The sequence below is a fragment of the Tyto alba genome, unplaced genomic scaffold (assembly GCF_018691265.1).
Source record: "Tyto alba isolate M040663 unplaced genomic scaffold, T.alba_DEE_v4.0 Super-Scaffold_2, whole genome shotgun sequence".
Classification (NCBI taxonomy): Eukaryota; Metazoa; Chordata; class Aves; order Strigiformes; family Tytonidae; genus Tyto; species Tyto alba.
Window position 1 is genome coordinate 21,361,139 of NW_024881282.1, and position 18,663 is coordinate 21,379,801.

Sequence of the window (18,663 nt, forward strand, 5' to 3'; positions counted from 1 at the left end):
CAGACATGCACCCATGCATGCCAGCTGTGGGGCAAAGCATGGCGTGTGGCTGAGGAGGGACAGTCCCTGACCCCAGCACATTTCTCTAATGTGTTTCTGGCAGTGCTGTGACCTGTGACACTTCTTCTAGAAAACATCTCTCTTGCTCAGGCTAAAGAAGGGAAGTCTTAAGGGATCTCAGCAATGTAGATAAATACCTGAAATAAGGACAGAACAAGGCTGTTCCCAGTGGTGCCCAGTGACAGGACTAGAGGCAATGAACACAAACTCACGCACAGGAGGTTTCCTCTGAACATCAGGAAACACTTTTATACTGTGAGGGTGATCAAGCACTGCTATAGGTTGCCCGGGAAGGTCTCCCTCCTCAAAAGCCATCTGGACATGGTCCTGGGCAACTGGCTCTAGGCGGCCCTCTTTGAGCAGAGTTGGACCAGATGACCTCCAGAGGTCCGGTCCCACCTCAACGCCTCTGCAATTCTGTGGCTCTGGCAGGGACAGCCCAAGGAGTGCCAAGAGGAGGGGGCTCACAGAGGTGGGAACCACACTCAGGCAGATACGGGCTGGGCCAAGGAGCCCTCAGGACACTGCTCCAGGATCAAAACCAGTCACTGAAATAGAGCCCACAGCAAAACCTTGTTAAATTAACTAACGTGTCTCCAGTGGGATATATCTTCTAATGTTATAACATCTAACTTTGGCACTGGGTGATTTACTGGAGAGCTGAGGCACTTCCCCTTATGACTGGTATTAATTCCTACTCTGGTGTTTCTCAATTAGTTTCATGAAAGTGGAGAGTCTGTGGCCCTCAGCAGGTCAAAGCTGTGCAGGACACTGCAGAAAGGCCAACTGGCAGCAAGAGTATCTGTAGCCAGGTCTAAGGACAGATATATCAAGAGGCCCAAGACATTTTAGCCCCCACGTCTCTCCTTCTCCTGCCCCTGACAGGGGAAGGATCCCCACTGTGGGGCTTCAGTGGGGTATAACACCCCTCTCCTACTGCTCCATGATGCAGCTAGTTCCCCTGGATACCCTTCCTCTCCAGCTCTTTAATCTCACATTTGCAGAGCTCCAGGGACATCAGCACTATAGCCAGTGAGATAGGAAGGCAGCTCCAAGGCCTCTCTTCAGCCAAATTCTCACCCTGGGAACTTACCACTGACATTCCATACAAAAAATATGGGAAAGAGGGTTTTCCTTCCCCTCTTCTCATTCAGGTTATGGCCACATCTGCCCCTGGCGAATCTGGGCAGGATGGGGGGAATGAAAGAGTGCTGCTGTTGCTCCGTGCCCCTACCCATGTCTCAAACTGCTTCACAGGCAGTAGAGTAAAATGTGAAGGATTTGACTACATGAAACCTTTCCTGTAGAATGATCAAAATCACCATTTAGAGGTGGAAAAAGCAAAGAGGTGGAGTTTTGCACTGAAGGTCACAGAGGATGCGTGAAAGGATATCACAGCCTGACTCCAATTCCCTGCCCTATTCTTCAGCCGTTCTCCTCCTTCCCGAGCCTTGTTAAACAGCCCTATAACAGTGCCAGGGAGCCCCAAGAAGCCCTGTGGAAAAGCTCGAGGGAGGAAAGAGTAGGTTCAGTGATGCAGAACAAGACGAGTAAACAAGCAGCCCGCAGACCTCAACAAAGCGGTCATTACCTCTTCTCGGCAGCCGGGGCAGGGGCTCTCACCGTCACACCAGAGCATTAGTGATCCTCGTTGCACAGCAGCACTTCTGGAGTGGGGAGGTCTGAAACGGCCACGGGAGCTGCAGGTTGGTAACCTCTTGAAGAAGCATTACATCTTGTGCTCCTGCACATCATCCAACTGGAGAAAAACAGATATGACAAGATAGCATTGAAACAAAATCCCAAGGGGGAAAGAGAAATCAGGGAGCTTGTTAAGAAGCCCACTGCCATCTGGAAGGCAGGAGGAGGTACACATCTGTGAGAAAGTGGCATCTCTGGGGAAAGCCTGGATGCTTGCAGCTGGCATAGTGAGATTAAAGGATGGGGACTAGCTGATGGGCCTGCCCTGCCCTGGAAATCGTATCAAAGGGTGAAGGGAGGGTTGATTTTCATTTTCACGAGACTTCAGGGTATGTAGCAGAATCTAAAATAATCACCTCATGCTGATTGTTGGCCTTGGCAGGAACAGTAACTTTGTGGCCCAAAGGGTTTAATTGAAGATACAAGGGGGAAATGAGAGCACATTGGGCTCTTGATTTGCTAATAAGAGTCTTTTGTGCTGTTTATTGGTTCAGAGCCATCTCCTAGGTCTTAACCCTTCACTCCTTAGTTGCCATGAAAACATGTGGTCTTCCTTGACTATGCATTTTATTTTTCAGAGGTAAGAACTGTTCTTTTTGAGCTTTCAGTAAGCTCCCATCATTGGTGCTAAATCTGGGGCATGGAGAGGGAAGAAGAGACCTATGCCATGGTAACAGATGCCTTTGAATTAGTAACTGGTTTTCTAGTAACTGATATTTTCTGTAATTCAGCCCAGTGAACACCAGCTTCACACTGGCCTTCCCTTGTGGAAATGAAGTACAAAAGGCTTTTGCTTTTGGTTAGTCATGTAAATCCTCCGATGAAGCCTATTCTAACAGAAGGGTAGTAAAAGGCTGTGCTATAAATAGTGCTGTGTGTTTGCCTGAGCTGAGGCAGAAATGTAAGGTTTCATAGCTTGGATTGAGGGTCCTAGTCATTTCAGAGCCAGGGGCTGACATTTGCCTTTATGCTTGTACTCTTATGTCTGTTTTGTTTTCCAATACAGTCATTTATTTTAAATCAGTCTGAATACATGTTACATCTTGAGAGAAAATTAAGATCCGGCATAGACAAGTTAACTGTGTAATGTGGTCCAACTGTTTTTTCATAAGTCTTGCAGATTTATGGTTGGTGTTTTCTATCTATAGCTAGGGTTTTCTATCAGACCCTAGGAAAAAAACAAAACAAAACAAAAAAAAACAACCAAACAGACAAATTCAACATCATTTAATGATAATAGACATAAATATTCTAAGCCCCTGAGAAAGAAGCAATAGGCAGCTCTGCAAAGGATGCAAGCACCATTTCTGCAGTTACTGCATATGAGCATTTCTTACTGATTTGAATGAAGCTGTTTAGATGCAGCAGCTGCGTAATCAGACATGAAATGTGGCATGATAATGACTGGATATGGTCTAATTGGAAGGATCAAAAGCTTGATTTGCTAACATGAGGAAAAAAAAGACATCTATAAGCAAGAGAATAGCAGGATTGATTTCTTCACTGTAAGTGCTGCATTTTTGTACAATTTGTTATCTGTCAGTAAACAAAATCTATTAGTGTAGAATGTGAAGGGCAGAAACTCAGAGAAAGACACATGTAGATGTAATATATCCCTACTGTAAAGACAGACCAAAGCTAGCTGAATTCTTATCTACTTTTTCTTAAGAAATATTCAGAACAATCCATTTGATTTTTGTTAACATCATTTTCCTGATCCTCTATATCATTTTAGTAGAACAGATGTTTTTTTTCATATCCACTTTAGATTGTGGCCAGTATCTTCGCAGCCATAATCAAGAGCAGGTTTTTCACTGCTCATATTTACTAAGACACATTTGCCTTTATTTATTCAAATCTATTTTGTTGCAAAATTAGGTTGTGTTTTCATCTTTACAGGGGAACAAATGGAGCTGGGCAGGAACAGGACAGATCTAGCATAATTTCTGTCCTTAAAATACTGTTTGGTCATAGGATTTTTGTTTACTTTGCATTCTGCATGTCTCCCTGCAGGTTCCCAGCTCCACGCAAGGGAGCTCAGCACCATTTGTTCCCATGCTGCGGTGGCCTACAGCTGAATATGTTCTTGAAGCACCTTGAGCCATGTAGGTGTTCTGGGGGCAGCCATCTCCCCGTGAAGCAGGAGAGAACACAGCTGCCTGCAAGGCTTCAGGCTGCCCTAGGTTTAGCTGCCTCAACCTCTCCCACCACCTCCATGATGCTGAAGTGCACTTCTACCCAGTCAGCTTCTGCTGATTTGGGACCTTTACCCAGAGGATCTTTACTCAAGTCTCCCCTCTGCCCAAGGGACCCATGAATTTCAGGTGACCCCAAGAGAGAAGACTGACGTGGCTGGAAGAAGAGCCTGTCCATGACTCCCACCATGACATATGGGAGAGCAGACCCAGCCACACGATGCTTTTGAGCCTGCCCGGTGCAGGCGCTTGAGTGATAGTGAAATTTTATCATAAAACCTCAGACCACAAATTCTGAGCAACACCACGGCTAGGTGCAGCTGATTTTGTAGACCAGACTTTAAAATGTGGTACCTGCAGCCTTCTGTAAATCAGGAAAGTGGTGGAAGAGGGACTTGGACCTCCTTGGTCCAGACCAGTGTTTTGTTGGAAGGCACAAGCCCTCCCTTCCCCTCTGGTGGCAACCCTTGGCTCTAGGTCATCTTACCTGGGATTCATGTGGGAGTGCTGCATAGAGCCACTTTGTGAAGGGTCTTTGCGTAGGGACGCAGCATCAGCATGGGTTGGTTGTTAGTCTTTGGAGTAGCTGTGGGGAGTTGTGCTTCAACAGACTCCTTGTGTTTGTCTTGTTCTGTTTAGAATAGTAGCTATGGGACTCCATCTATATCTTTTAAGAAATATTAATTTTTCTGAAGATGGAAAAAACACACATATTGGCCAAGGACAAGTCTCCTTCGTTCGTCAGAACAAGAGACCTCCTGTTCCCAGGATTTAACCGAATATCTGAGCCAAGTGCTAAGGGTCTTTGCAGAGCAAAAGGAGTGATGTGTCATTAGAGATGAAGCAGGTTCTCAGCTGCCACAGCAGCATCCGTGACTGCTGAAATAATCCTTTGCAGAACCTTTGAGCTTCCTTCCCATCCCCCTCAGGGCATTGTGGAATGGTTTTAATTGGAAGCAGATGTGCACCGTGGTAGGTAGGAGCAGGCGTCTGCTCAATGTGAGCTCCTAGTAAATAACTCCTGTATGATCACTTTGAAAGGGAAAAATACCATGATTCAAGGGAAAGGATTTAAAATGAGACTAGTACTCACAGTCAGTTGACCGGTTCATTGGTCTTGCCGGTATTCCTCAGCAATTACTAGGAGTCAAGAATATTCTCTTCTTCTTGCCTGATAGATTTGCAAATTGGATGGAGCATTCATCTTCAACAAATGGGTCACAGGGAGATTTCCAGGTCATCACTCCCATTGCAAACACTTTTCCAGTAAGGTGGCCATGGAAATCATAGAGATGTACTGTTCGGAATGGTTTTAATTGGGAGGGGACTTTTAACTCAATATTAGAAACTCAGCCTCTTCATCTTGATTTCAAAAAGAGTATTTGGGCCAAGTCTCCTTGTTTCGGGAGACTTTTCAATTTTTTCCATCACAGTGGATTTGCCAGGCTACTGTATCTGATTTTGTGGAAGGTGTTAACAGCTTCATCACACAGATCTACAGTTATCAAGATTCATGACGTTGCTATACTTTTGCCCTGTACTTTACTTTGCCCCCCAAAATCCCAGTAGTTATACTTGAACACAAGCAAGGTAATCCCTAGGCAATCTTCTGCAGCAGGGAATAATTTAAACCACAACTCTTCTGCTTCCAGATGCATAAGATAAAAGACACGAACATGCAATAGGGGACATAGGCTAAGAAGGCCTGAATGTAAGATTGCTTATGCATTAAATAACTGGGAAAACATTTCTTCAGCCTCATTCCAGCTATTGGAAAGAGGAGTTATGCTTCTGTGAACATAGGATCAATTTATACTCTGTCACCATGTCCCGCTCCTTACTTGCATAATGAGTTTTTCATACCTTTTGCTTTGTTGTTTCTTGAAAACTTCTGAGTAGATTTTATGTCAGTTCATATTCTGGCTGGTTCAATATCTTCTGTGGACAAGTAGTAACATGAGATAACCCTTAGCAAGGTAGTGCTACTTAGCTAAGTGAAGTAAATAAACATAACGTTTAAAACTAGACTGATGCAAATGCTTTATGCATCTTCTAAATGCAAGAAATTTAGAGAAAGTTGCAAAACAGAGGTTCTAATAAATGTCACTTCATAATCACGTTAGTAGTCAGGTCCCCATTATAAAGGTGGGAAATGTAGCTTGCGGCAGACTGCATTTTCTAGCTGTCACACCAAAACTGCAACTCCAAAGTCAATTTGTGCCAAGAGAACCAGCTTCCCTGCTGGCTTCCGACCATGAGAACCAGGAAGCAAAGCTGATTTGAAAAACGGAATGAAACTCGGTCCATTTCCATTGTCTAAGTAGTTTAAGGGGGGGAAACAACAACAAAAACAAAAACAAAACACATGCTGATGAAACAGAAGACCAGAGGTCCAAAACTCTCATTTATGAAAGCCCTCCCCTAAGTAACGAATTTAGTCTAGTTATTCTACGATGTTATTAGTAAAATTGCTAAAGGCATTTCTACATTAAAATTAAAGTGCACACATGCCCAAGTATTCTCTTTTATGCTATTTTGGGGACATAATTCCCTAATGTCTTGCTTTCAAAAGCCTAGTATTTTCCACTGCACTGAACAGATTGGCTCTATCTCTAGCTTGAACATCAAAAAGTAATCTTCACGTTCACCAATGAAAAGTGACAACTGATTTTATTAATCGTATTCATTATAACACATAATATGACAGTGGGAATATTTTTCACTGTAAGATTTTTGAATGGAAGAAAAGTGCAGTTAGTCTGAGTTCCTTACATTCATTAGAAGCAAGACTATTGAAACCATCAACGTTTACAATGACACATAAGCAAACACCAGAATCAGTGCCAATAAATACACAGAGTACCAAAATAAATATTTACAGAATTAAAAATATAATAAACACTGATTAGTATATCCTTGTGAACTGCCAGGGAAGAAAGACATCTATTGCTATCAGGTTGTAAATACGTTAAGAATAGAGTGATTCAAGGAGACATACTCACCGAAGTTTGTAGAGGTGGAAAGGAGCAGAGTGTGTCTAACAGTCTCTTATAAAAACACCCCCCAGAGTGTTGTGAGCTTTCACTAAGAAAAAGTTGGTGCACACAGACTTGCCAGATTAATAGCAAACCATTTAGAGAAGAAGAATGGGGAATTCCGGCTTTACTTGCCCATTATCTTGAATAGGTCATATGCTACCTTACTGGAGGTGGCTGATACAAAAAATACGAGGGAAAATTGTAATTAACAGTGATCTGTCAGCTATAACACATCTTACAGAAACAGGCTAAGTGACTTGTAACAGGACACATCTGTCCCTTTCAGCACGTAGGAAACCCCAAGAGCATCAGTTTGTCAGATGCAGCGTGAAGCAGTCCCTGCTATGTTTTCCTCAGGCACACCATGATATTTAAGCAGAGTTGGGCTGTGATAGAAGACCGAAGCCATGCTGTATTTTCTGGACTTACTGAATCTGCATTTTCCACCAACCACATTCATACCTCATCCCCCATTTCAACAGGGCCACAAGCCTCAACACTAGATCTTTTCTGAGACAGACTCTGATGACAAACATAGCAAGGACAATTCAGATGAGGCCAAATTATGGGACCTTCACTCAATCTTAGTAACAACCCACACTGCTAAGAGATCCACTGATTTCAGAGGAAATACTGGTGGTCTGAGATATTGCCCAACTGTTGCAATCCGTCCCACGGCAGAGGATTTACTTCAACTTGGCACAAAGGCAACAGCTTTAGTCTTGCTCCCTCTTTTGAAAAGCAGGATAACATTGCTTTTACCAAGCCACATGCTGCAGAAAATGACTTGCGCTCTACCTAGGACTTGGTGGTGCTGCTGCACAGCGTGTCTTACACTCCCTCCCCACTTGCCCTCAGGCTGCAAGGGTGCAGCCAGTGCTCACCACCCTGCCAAGGGCTTGGGTCTTCACATCCCCCTGGCAAAATGAGGAGGGAAGCGCAATGAGATGCCTTGGGTCAGTGCTGTGCTATGGGGGATTTGTGGAAGTCTCTGTGCTAAAACTGCCTTCAGAAACGAAGGCACTGGGCACTGCTCAGGTGTTGATGCGAGCGGTCACACTGCAGTCCACCGGCAGGAGCACTGGCTTCAGCACGCCCAGACTCCCACAGTCAGGCTCCTAACTCAGTGTGACACAGCAATCCGAGCATCACTGCAAGAAAAAGAGGAGCCAGATTTGACCCGCATATGTTTAACTCTCTTTTTCCACAAGAACCAGAGGTCCAGCCCTTGCTTTCAGCCCATCTCCCAGTCACCTTCCCAACCCTCCCACCCCAGCACAGCACCACAACCCTAGCTTTTCCTGCTGCCATCCAACCTGGCAGACACTTCATGGTGATCCCCCGCACCCCTCTGCTGAAACAGGCAGCAAATTCTCCTGGGGACAGTGCCTTGCTCCCCCAGTCCACGGGGTGCAGGTGACTTGGGGCAGACCTTTCCCTTTGCTGCCATTAACTAAGAAACATCACCAGATGTGTAGCTTTTACATTTTAAGGTCAGGCTTAATTCAAAGCAGATGTAGCAAATTTCCTTTTACGAGCACATTATGTTCAAAGCTTCCAATGCATCTGTATAAAAAGCCCATGGAAACAACCTGATACTGAAATAGCAACTGTTTTGATGCAACACCATCCAAAATAATAAAAATTGGTTAAAGATCTTACCATTCAGTCCCTACATACCATTTTCCCTAAAAACAGATTTAAAACGTGGCTGTGTAATAATTAAAGGGAGGCATCATTAGTTACCGTATCAAAAAACACGAACACCACCACAATAAGCCAGGGTTTTAGTGCACTGAAAAGGATCTGATCCTGGTTTTATCATCACAGGTTAAATTAAGGAAGGCAGTGAGTGTATTAGCTGTAATTTAAACATGCTGAGCACTGGCATTATGTGTGGGAGTGGCTGCTTGTTAAAATGGAAAAACAATGGAAAGATGTTTTGCATTCAGCTCAGTGAAAATACTACTAGAGTAATATAAAAGACTGCACAATCACCTGAATAATGTTCATCTTTACAAAAAAAGGAAGACTTATTTAAGAAACACTTCCTATTTCCTTAAGATTAAGAGATCAAGGACCTTCTCCAGTTCTTACTGGACTCAGTGGAAGCTTTGTCACCGCAGAACTGGACCTTGGAAAGAGATTGTCATGTTGGCAAATGCCGGTTTTCTAACTTTCTGGCCATAGCTGGATTAGCTTCTATTGTAAAGCATTGCTTGGATGTGATGCTGAAGTAGGCAAAGCAATCTTCTTCTTTTAGCCACTGCTACAAGAAGCCTTTCAGCCTAGCTGTTTAAACTCCTTGCCCTGTGAAGCACTTAACCTTTTCCTCTCTCCATCAAAACTTTGGTTCTATTTATTTAAATATGTACAGAAAGGAAAAAAGAAAAGCAGTTCTTACTAAAGATAAAGGAAATCTGGGCACAGTCTCCATAACAAACAGCTTCTGGGCTTTCCTACAAGAGTGACAGGCTTCCCTGCTAGATTTGCTAAATTGTCCACAACAGGAAAAGCGGAGGGATATATTCCACTCTATGCAAAATATCACTCAATATCTTCACCCACGTGTATGAGATCATACAGCAGAGATCTCCATTTTAAATATCTTTGCTGCTTGTTCTGAACATGAATTAATTTTTTCAAGACCAAGAAGTAGGAGCAAAGACCTCCTGAAGAACACACTGGCAGCAGCTCCTCTTTTCTAGTGCTGGAAGGCTAGATCAAAAATCTCAGTCTCCCAAGCAACTGCAGCATGGCTGAGAGGGAATGGGAAACAGAGAGGAAAAAAAAAAAAAAAAAAAAGGAGTCACAGGCAACAGTACTCACTGTTTTGGATGGAGAAGCCCTCTGAGGCAAGAAGAGCTTTAACAACCTGCATTTGCAGGAATAAAAACCCCCAGAACGTGGCTCAAATGGTTATAGCGCTTACTCCTTCGCATATGACAAGTTCTTCCATTTCTGCCTACATGAAAGGGACCTAGGAAACACCAAATCAGTGCTGACCATTCCATGCCAAGGTGCTCACAAGGAAGACAAGATGTGAGCTAATGATGAGCTAAAAAAATTCCTGTGAGTCAAATTAAAAATAAACTACCTCCTGAACACAAACAGCAAGACAGATTCAGATACCTCCCGGTCACAGTAAGCAGCACACAGACTCATGTCAAGGGAATCCCATCATCCCATACCTCCCATCCCGCAATGGAAGGGAGGGATGTTCAGCTAGAACCAGTCCCCAGCTGCTGAAGACAACTGACAGTGTATTCTCAGAATTGAATCTCAGAAGGGTCAGTTGTTGTGCAATTCTGCTCAGACACCTAGGGTTATGTCATCGTAATAAAAACATAAACAAAGCACAAGCAAAAAAAAAGCAAACAAATGAACAAAAAAAAAAAAAAAAGAAAAAAGGAAAAGCCAAAATAAATTAAAAAAAAAAAAAAAAAAAAAAAAAACACAAACAAACCCTGCAGAAGCTGTTACATGTAAACTGTGTCAAGACTCATTCCTGCAGCATCTCTGAGTCCGTGTCAATTTGTTTTTCCAAGACAGAAGCCTCAGCCTTTCATATCAGTAACTATGAAAATACATTTTCAGGCCACCTTGCTTAGAGTCCCCCATTGTGGCTGTTAGATAACCATCTGCCTTGTAAGTGGCTATTGTTACTGTGAACTGTCTCTTTCATACCATTATCTTGCTGAAAAGCCTTTTCTGAAAGTAGTCCATTAGAGCATGGAAAAAAAAAACCTTCAAGCATGGCTATGTAGGCAGAATCAGTGGCTCCCTTTGATCTTCAAGCTCAGTCAGTACTACAAATTTAAGAATCAACAAGGTTTTGCTTTGCTGAGCAAAGGCTGTTAATTTGGCTTATCTGCACTTATAGCATCTTACTGAAAATGCCATCTGTATCAGACGTTTTGAAGACTTTGGTGCAATATTCACTTAGCTTAGATAAATAATTTAGTATGATTCATTAAAAAATAATCAGCGAATTAATTTTCATAGTGTACATCTAGGCATGTAATTTTTAAAATCCAGTCCTCTACTACCCTGAATAGCAGTGAGGGTATTCACAGTGGATGAAGAAAATGCTGGTGATTGATGGAATAAGATTGAACATAGATTTTTCTTATTCTAGTCATGGAATTTCTTCTGAAATCTGCTACGTGTGTTTGAGTCCTATTATTGGCAAGAGCAAAATTCATATTCACTACAGGAAAAATAAGACCCTTTAAGTCTGTTGCAGGCCACACATATAGTACAGGAAACTTAACTCCTATCATGACAAAAGAAGTCCAGAAAAACATCATTTCGTGCTACCAAAAGGAAATATTTTGTGCTGATATATAGGGCAGGAATGTATACCACTGAAATCACTGCAGATAGCTAGAAAACACTATGCAATATATAGAAATATCCTAAGAACATACAAAATTTACCAGTAGTGACCTGAAAGTGCAAAGAGTACATATAACTAAATGCCAAGTCCTGATCTATAAAATCCTTTATGAATGACATACAAGCTGATAATTACAAAGCATCATTCAGACCACAAAATAACAAAACAAATGAAGAGAAGTACTCTTTAAGAAAAGCAAAATGACAACAGCATTGGGAATGTTTGGGACTCAGAACATCATTTCTACCTTGATACCTATCAAAGCCAAGGAAAATATATGCTTGAACAGGGTAACATAAATAAGAATGCAAACCACCACAGAATGCCCCGGGACTATTACCTCTTCACGTCTCAGCCTTTAAATCCAGCAAAGCCATTAACTGTTTGTTCTTAGGCATCTCACAGTATTTTACAGGGATCTTTCAAGAATTAAATATACGTCTAAAGAAAGCCTTTGAACCTCCTTCCAGTGATTGTTCTTGGGCATTGAGTGGAGTTATACAAATATATTTCCATGAAAATTGAAAGCCCTAGTAAGTATTAAATTTTCTATTACCTTTAGAAATAAAAACCATAGATGGCTTAAAGACAAAAGTGAGTTGTATAAATACAAAGTTAATCTGAGCATTACATTGTATTTTTACTCTCACACAACCATTACCCTGAATCAACGTCAGTATGTCGCAATGATTCAAAATACTGACGCCCTACTACAAGCTACTTTCCCATTTTCCTTTTATGGATATGATTGTCCTTAAAATATGTACACAGCAAGCAGCCAAATGAACTGCCAAGAGATTTGCAAAATGTACTTACACTGGGTATGCGATAGAAAGCTTGGGAGGGTAGCTGGGGGGCACCTGGCCCCGGCAGGCAGCGCGGTCACCCTCCCACCCCAGGGCTCCCCGCTCCGCACCCGGGGTTAGCACCGGGGAAGAAGCCGCCCGCCAGCATGCAGGGGACGGAGGGAAAACGGGGCAGAAAACAAAGGAGAGAGAGGTAAAAAAAAAATGATGGGAAGCCAAAGCATTTTAATGATGATTCGTGTTAGTCGTTACGTGAGGGGGAGCTAGTCTAGTGTCACTCTATTGGTTTTGCAATACAGACATGCCACAGTGCAAACAAAATGCACATGATGAATAATTTGCCACACACAAGTCCTGTAGACGGTAGCTGATATCTTCTAGTGGTTTAAAAGATGCACCACTCCTACTACCTGTACTCAGTGCTTCCAGTTTTTATGGTACTACCCCCAGCTCACAACATCCTCCCTCCCTCTCAACTTCCAGTATCCTATAGAATCTCTCTGCACAATTTGTCCTTACAATAAAATGGGGAATTACGATTTTTCTGCAGAGTTGTCATGCAAGGAAAGATGCGTCCCTTACAGTCAAATGAAAACAAAAGAACAGAAAAAAGAATGTTAGGTTTAGGGCTGAGGACCAGGATAATACTCCATGTTCTGTACATTCATCCTTTCGAGAGCATTTCAGCTTTAAGCTTTCTAAAACGCACAAGCAGAGTCAGGCCAAATGCAAATCCCCTTCTCAGGCAAAGGAAACCACCGCCAGCGTGTCTGGAGCCAGACCTAGTGCACACCCCCTCGGCCTGTGCCTGGGAGCGTGCACGCATGGCCCTGTCCACATCCGAGCGCGGGTGTGCACGGGCGTGCGCCTTCGCCCGGGTGCCCGTACCCTCGGAGGAGGCGCGCTCTGACTACACATGCATATGTACAACACGTCTGCGAGGAGGCAGGTAGAAAACCACACACATACACATTGGAAAGGAAACATATAAAATAATCTTCTTTGAAGTGTATTAAGGTTCTTACTCAAACCATGAAAACGGACTGATCGGGAAAACCGACACCTTGTCCCTATCCACTGGGGCACTGCAGTTCGGTATTAAATCCTGCAGTAATTTCAGAACTAGATGCCAATTTTACCCTCGTGACTACAGTGTCCCTTCCCCAGTGAACCACACATATACACATATACAATTCTTAGTATGGTATTTCCTGGCTTTTTATGGTTTATCTATAACCTTAATATCCTTCAAATGTATATTCTGTATATTTATTTTCCTTTTCTTCTTTCAGTTTAAGAGACAATAAAACCAACTGCTATGTAAGATCAGACCCATTAGCTTCAATGATGTGAATTTAGGATTCCCTGCATAATATAGACATGTATATTTTTAAAATGTATATTATTTTTCAGATACACTGGAGCATATATTTTATATTAACTGTGGTCTGATGATTAAATACTCATATCAAAATATTTTGTAAATACATAACATTTACCTTTAGACTTCAGTGATTTTTGAAGCTTTTTCAGTGTATCACAAAAATATGTCCTCAGGCACATTAAAACCCTATTAAATTTCTTTGAAATGTTGTCAATGCCCATGTACAGTAGCCACCATTCAAAAGTGTCCTGGCCATTAATACATTTCTCCTAAGATCTAAGCTCATCAGACCATTTTATGTACCACTAGCTTACCATATTTCTTTTTCTCTCTTAAAGTAAAATTATTCTGACATTATTAGGAATGAAAATAAAAAGCAATGAGAACCCAAACTTTCTTTAAATAGTCAAAAACTAATTTTATATATTTTAAAAAATAATAATTAAAAAACACGTTTCTTTCCTGGGTTCCTTCTCTCTAAGGTTTAAGCCCAGAGCAACTTTGTCCAAACCCCTGAAAATAGAGGCTTGCAGTGGCAATGCTGTCAGAACCTCAGCCTGACCCATGGAATGAGCCACTGGAATAAAATCAGCACTTCAGACTTACTTATCTGGGGATGCATGAGCCCATACAAAACAGAGTTTTGCTCTAATTTAAGGTACTTACACAAAGTTCTATCATTTTAGAACCGTAAGATTATCTACCTATAAAAACTAACTCTTGCTTAAACTCTAGATAATACAGACAGGTGATTTTTTTTTTATATATAAAAAAATTTGTAGCATTGAGTAAATCTACTAAAATATGTATATATTTACACATGGCGAGCAAGTTATTGTATAAATGTGAACAGTGTGTATATATTGGCATTTAGTAAAATGTTTCCCTGAACCTGATTGTATGCATTTTCGGACAAGTATTGATGTAAACATCTGAACCTACGTCAGGTGTCTCTGTTACCCATTTACATTAGACCAGATCAAAACCAACCAGACAGACGGACAAACAAAAATATGTTTTCCTGTTAGACAAGTCCATCTAACTCCTTAGTTAGCTCCTGCACACAAGTCAATCAACTCTGCTGCTGAGCAGTGCTCTCGTTCCTACAGCAGGTAAAATACCTGTTAGGTTGGTTGTTTTTTGCTTGGCATTTTTTCCAACATCTTGTAGAGCAAACACCATTTTCGGAGCCAGGCACCCACCCTCCACTCCTCCCCCAGAAATGATTAAAAGAGAAGCGTATTGGAGAACCTCTCGTGTTGCTCCTTTTGTAACTCTGTTCCCTTGAAGAACTCATGGCACTGCTTTGCGTGAGGAAGGATGCTCATTTAGGTTCATAATCCAAGTCCTGCTTCCAAAAAGGCATGTAAAAATGAACCTCCCCAGTGTTTAGTGCTGCAGAAAAAAGATACAAATGTAAAAAAAAAAAAGTGCTCAAAAAGAAGTCGACTTTTTATATTCAGTCACACTGTCTAGTAAGAAGGGATTTGGAAGTGCAGGCCTATGGAGTACAGTGAAGTAAGCCTTTTAGGTGCCTTTCTTCAGGTGATGCAAAACTAATTCGTTTTCTGTGGTCTCCTACGCAGACTTTCATGCATCGTCCTTGCTGTTCATCTTTGTCTCCACCTCCACTCAACTACTTTTTCGCACTGTCCTGGTATGTGGCAGCCTTCACTGTTGTCCCTGCTAAGCCCCTGTTACTGACCCGGCGTACCAGTACTTTAGAGACAGGGATTTTTGTTCTGTGCATCTCGCTTTTGGCCAGGTGATGGTGTGCGATGTGATGGCTGTTACTGGCGTCTGCTCCATGGCTGGCAGGATGCGATGAAAGGTGTTTAATGCTGATGGGTATCTTGGAGTCCTTCACTGTGCTTGAGGGTGTTTTCAGTGAGCACGTGGTCGTTATCGGAGACACGGGCTTGGAGCGTGGCACACAGGTGACCTCTTCATCCACGGGCCCTGCTGGTGGGTTCTCATCCGGCTCGGCGTAGAGGTCGTAGAGAGCATCCCCACTGTAGCTGTCCCTGGGAATGGTCTCCTTCTGGATGCTTGTGGAACCATCTTCCTCAGGACCCGGGGTGGTGGAATCCCAGTAGCCCTCGTCGCTGTTTGGGATGCCTTCGTGCTGCTCCTTCTCCCTACCCTTCTGCTCCTCTTTGTGGTTGAGGTGAACGGGAATCTGGTGGAGGCCACCACGTTTCACCGCCACCCTGTTCTGGGCCCCCTGGGTACCTCGGTTCTCCTTCAACCCCTCGGGCTTCTTTGTCCCTCCTCCACCTCCACCTCCTCCTCCTCCTCCTCCTCCTCCTTCTGTCTGGGTCTCCTCTGTCTGCGACAGCATATCCCAGAACTCCTGCAGGTAGGTGTCATCCACCTGGTCCGGGCTGGCCATCTCCTCCCCTCCTCCCTGGTAGGCCACCATGGTGGGGTGCTTCTTGGAGACACCCAGCTTGCCGGGCCCGGGGGTGCTCTTCTCGCAGCCGCCACTCCCGCCGCCCACATCCTCCTCATGGTCCGCAATAATATCTCCGCAGCCTGTAAGAGAGTCAAAGCTTTTCAGTGAAGTCACGTCAGCAAACATCAAACAAATACGATCAATCGATTGCTCTGAGGGTGGATCAACAGAGGAAGGGTCAGGGGCGGCTGCCGTCTCTTGACCGCTATCACAGTGAGGTTCAACAAGGGGGATAGTCGTTATTGGAATGTCACCTGTTATGGCCGCATCCTTCGCAGTCCCAACCTCTCCGGCGCCCGGCTCCGGTCGCTGGCGGCAGAGCTCCTCGGGTCGCCGTCCAGCCGCGGCAGGGTCCTCCCGGGGCGGGGGGCTGCGGGGCCGCGGCTCCCCCCCGCCCGCTTCGGGCTCCCCGGCCGAGGCGTGCGCCTCGCCTCCGCGCTTCTCCCGCGGCGGCTCCAGCCCGGGGTCTCCTGCGCTGGTCGGAGTTTCAGACAAAGGTTTTGGCGTCTCCTCTTTGATGCACTCCAGGCTGGCAGTCAAAGACCCCGGCATAATAAGACCGGACGGCATCTCCGAGGCTTCCCCCCTCTCCTCCTTGCCATTTTTGTCCTTCTTATGCCACCGCATGCTGCTGAAGATCCCTTTCAGCCCCTTCTTTTGTCTGCCGCCAGCCCGCTGCTCCGCGCTCTCCGCCTTGCCGTTCTCCGGCCTGCCGTTCTTCCTCAGCAGGGCGAAGAAGCTGTGCGACTTGGCCACCGAGCCGCCGGGGGAGACGCCGAGGCTGCCGGCCGGCCGGCCCTGCGCCTCCTTGCTCTGCGGGTCGCCGCCGCCCGGTTCCTCCTTCTTGCCGCTCTCCAGCACGGCGTCGGCCAAGCCGTCGTGCGTCCGGCTCCGCACCATCCCCGCTTTGCTGGCGCCTTTCCCCTCCCCGCCTTTGCTCCTCACCCCGAAGATGCTCGGCATGGTGCCCCCGGATTTCCTCCTCCTGAACAGTTTGAAGGCGGTTTTGTTAATCCTCCCCGACGGCTGCTCGGCGGCCGGAGGCTCGGCACAGTCGCACTGCGAGTCCATGTCTGCCGCTGCCCGCCGCCGCCGCCGCCGCCGCGGCCTCCCCTCCGCCGCCGCCGCCGCCCCGGTGCCCGGTGCGATCCCTCACTGACAGCGCCGCCGCCGCCGCCGCCGCCCGCCCGTCTCCATGGCAACACGGAGGGTGGCGGTGGGGGGGGGGGGGGGATAAGCCGCTTTTCCTCCGCCGCGGGCCTGCGCCAGGCCGCCGCCGCCCGCTCTGAGCCAACCTGAGCCGCCGCAGCTCCGCCGGCAGCGCCCCTGCCTCCACCCCTCCCCAAAAGGGCTTTACATAACTTAACCCCTTTCCTCCTGCGGCCGGGGCCGGGCCGGGCCTGCATGAGGGGGGAGGCGCGCACACACACACACACCCCCCCCCGCCCCGCCCCGCGGGGTCCGGCGGGGGTGGCCGCGGGTGGGCCCGCTCTCCTCGCCCGCCTGCAGCCCACGGCCCCGCCGGTGGGTCACAGCCCCTCTGCTTCCCGTTCTCCCCCCACGCAAAGCCAGGCTCCCCGGTGCCCCGGGGAGGGCGTCGCGGCTCCACCAGCGGGCAGCCGGGCAGGCAGAGCTCAGCTCTGATTTCCGAGAGCGTTTTGCATCGGTGTCCTCCCGCCGCAGTCACGCAGCGCTGTAGACCACGGAGGTTGCGTGACTGAAACCATCCGATGGGAAATGCGGCGAAGCACCGGCAGCGCCGAGAGAACGGGGGGGGGGACGGACGGACAGGCTGCAGGTGACAATGCACCACACGGCAGGGACAGACGGATGGAAACATGGGACACCCAGACCAAGCCCAGGAGGTCCATACCCTCGGGGGCAGAGGCTAGAGATGCTAATATCGCCCCCGCCCCTTGCTCCCCCCTCTCTCATCTCACCAGAACGACGCTCGTAGTCCCCATGTCCCGGTTTGTTTCTTCCCAGCGCCTGAGGCCGCTTGCCCCCACTGCCGGGGACCAGAGGGGAGCGGGGGCACAACCTGGAGCACAGCCCGGCCCTCGCTCCACTCACCTCCCCTGCCCTGGCGGGGGGAAGCACGGCAGCAGCCCCCACACAAGCCTCCTCCCAGACCCTGTGTCCGCTAGACAGTCATGACATCCCAAATCTTGGCCACGGTGAGCCACCACCAAGGGTGACAACCAGCACCACAGCCATGTTGGGGTGGCAGGTGGCACCCTGGTCACAAAGCCCCTCACTGCCTGCAAATCTATCATAGAATAGAATAGAATAGAATAGAATAGAATAGAATAGAATAGAATAGAATAGAATAGAATAGAATAGAATAGAATAGAATAGAATAGAATAGAATAGAATAGAATAGAATAGAATAGAATAGAATAGAATAGAATAGAATAGAATAGAATAGAATAGAATAGGACAGAAACAAAGCGAAGCAGTTCAGCTGGAAGGGATCTACAAAAGTCCCCTAAGCCAACCGCCAGACCACTTCAGGGCTGACCAAAAGTTACAGCATATTACTAGAGGCATTGTCTAGGGCTGTTAAACACTGACAGGCACCTCTCCAGGAAGCCTGTTGCAGTGTTTGACCACCCTCTCAGTAAA

At 45.9% G+C, this 18,663-nt stretch overlaps 1 protein-coding gene across 2 annotated transcripts; it reads right to left on the reverse strand.

Moving 5' to 3' along the window:
• Positions 1-6,604: 6,604 nt before the first annotated feature.
• AMER2 (APC membrane recruitment protein 2) lies at positions 6,605-17,650 on the reverse strand. 2 transcript variants are annotated; one of them, XR_006165320.1, is made up of 2 exons: positions 13,225-17,650; positions 6,605-9,974 (listed from the first exon to the last, which is right to left on the reverse strand). XR_006165320.1 is itself a non-coding variant. In XM_032990761.2 (2 exons), exons 1-2 carry the CDS (start codon positions 17,107-17,109, stop codon positions 15,220-15,222), a joined length of 1,716 nt encoding a protein of 571 aa, XP_032846652.2. In that variant the 5' UTR covers positions 17,110-17,647; the 3' UTR covers positions 6,605-15,219. The 2 variants fall into 2 exon arrangements, 1 of the variants encoding a protein (XP_032846652.2); XM_032990761.2 differs by having other exon boundaries at positions 6,605-16,118; positions 16,293-17,647.
• Positions 17,651-18,663: the final 1,013 nt, after the last annotated feature.

Coding starts and splice junctions, on each gene's coding strand:
- AMER2 (XM_032990761.2), bottom strand. CDS start 17,109: ATGGACTCGCAGTGCGACTGTGCCGAGCCTCCGGCCGCCGAGCAGCCG. Junction 16,119..16,292: donor GAAGGATGCGGCCATAACAG/GTGACATTCCAA, acceptor ACTCTCTTACAG/GCTGCGGAGATATTATTGCG.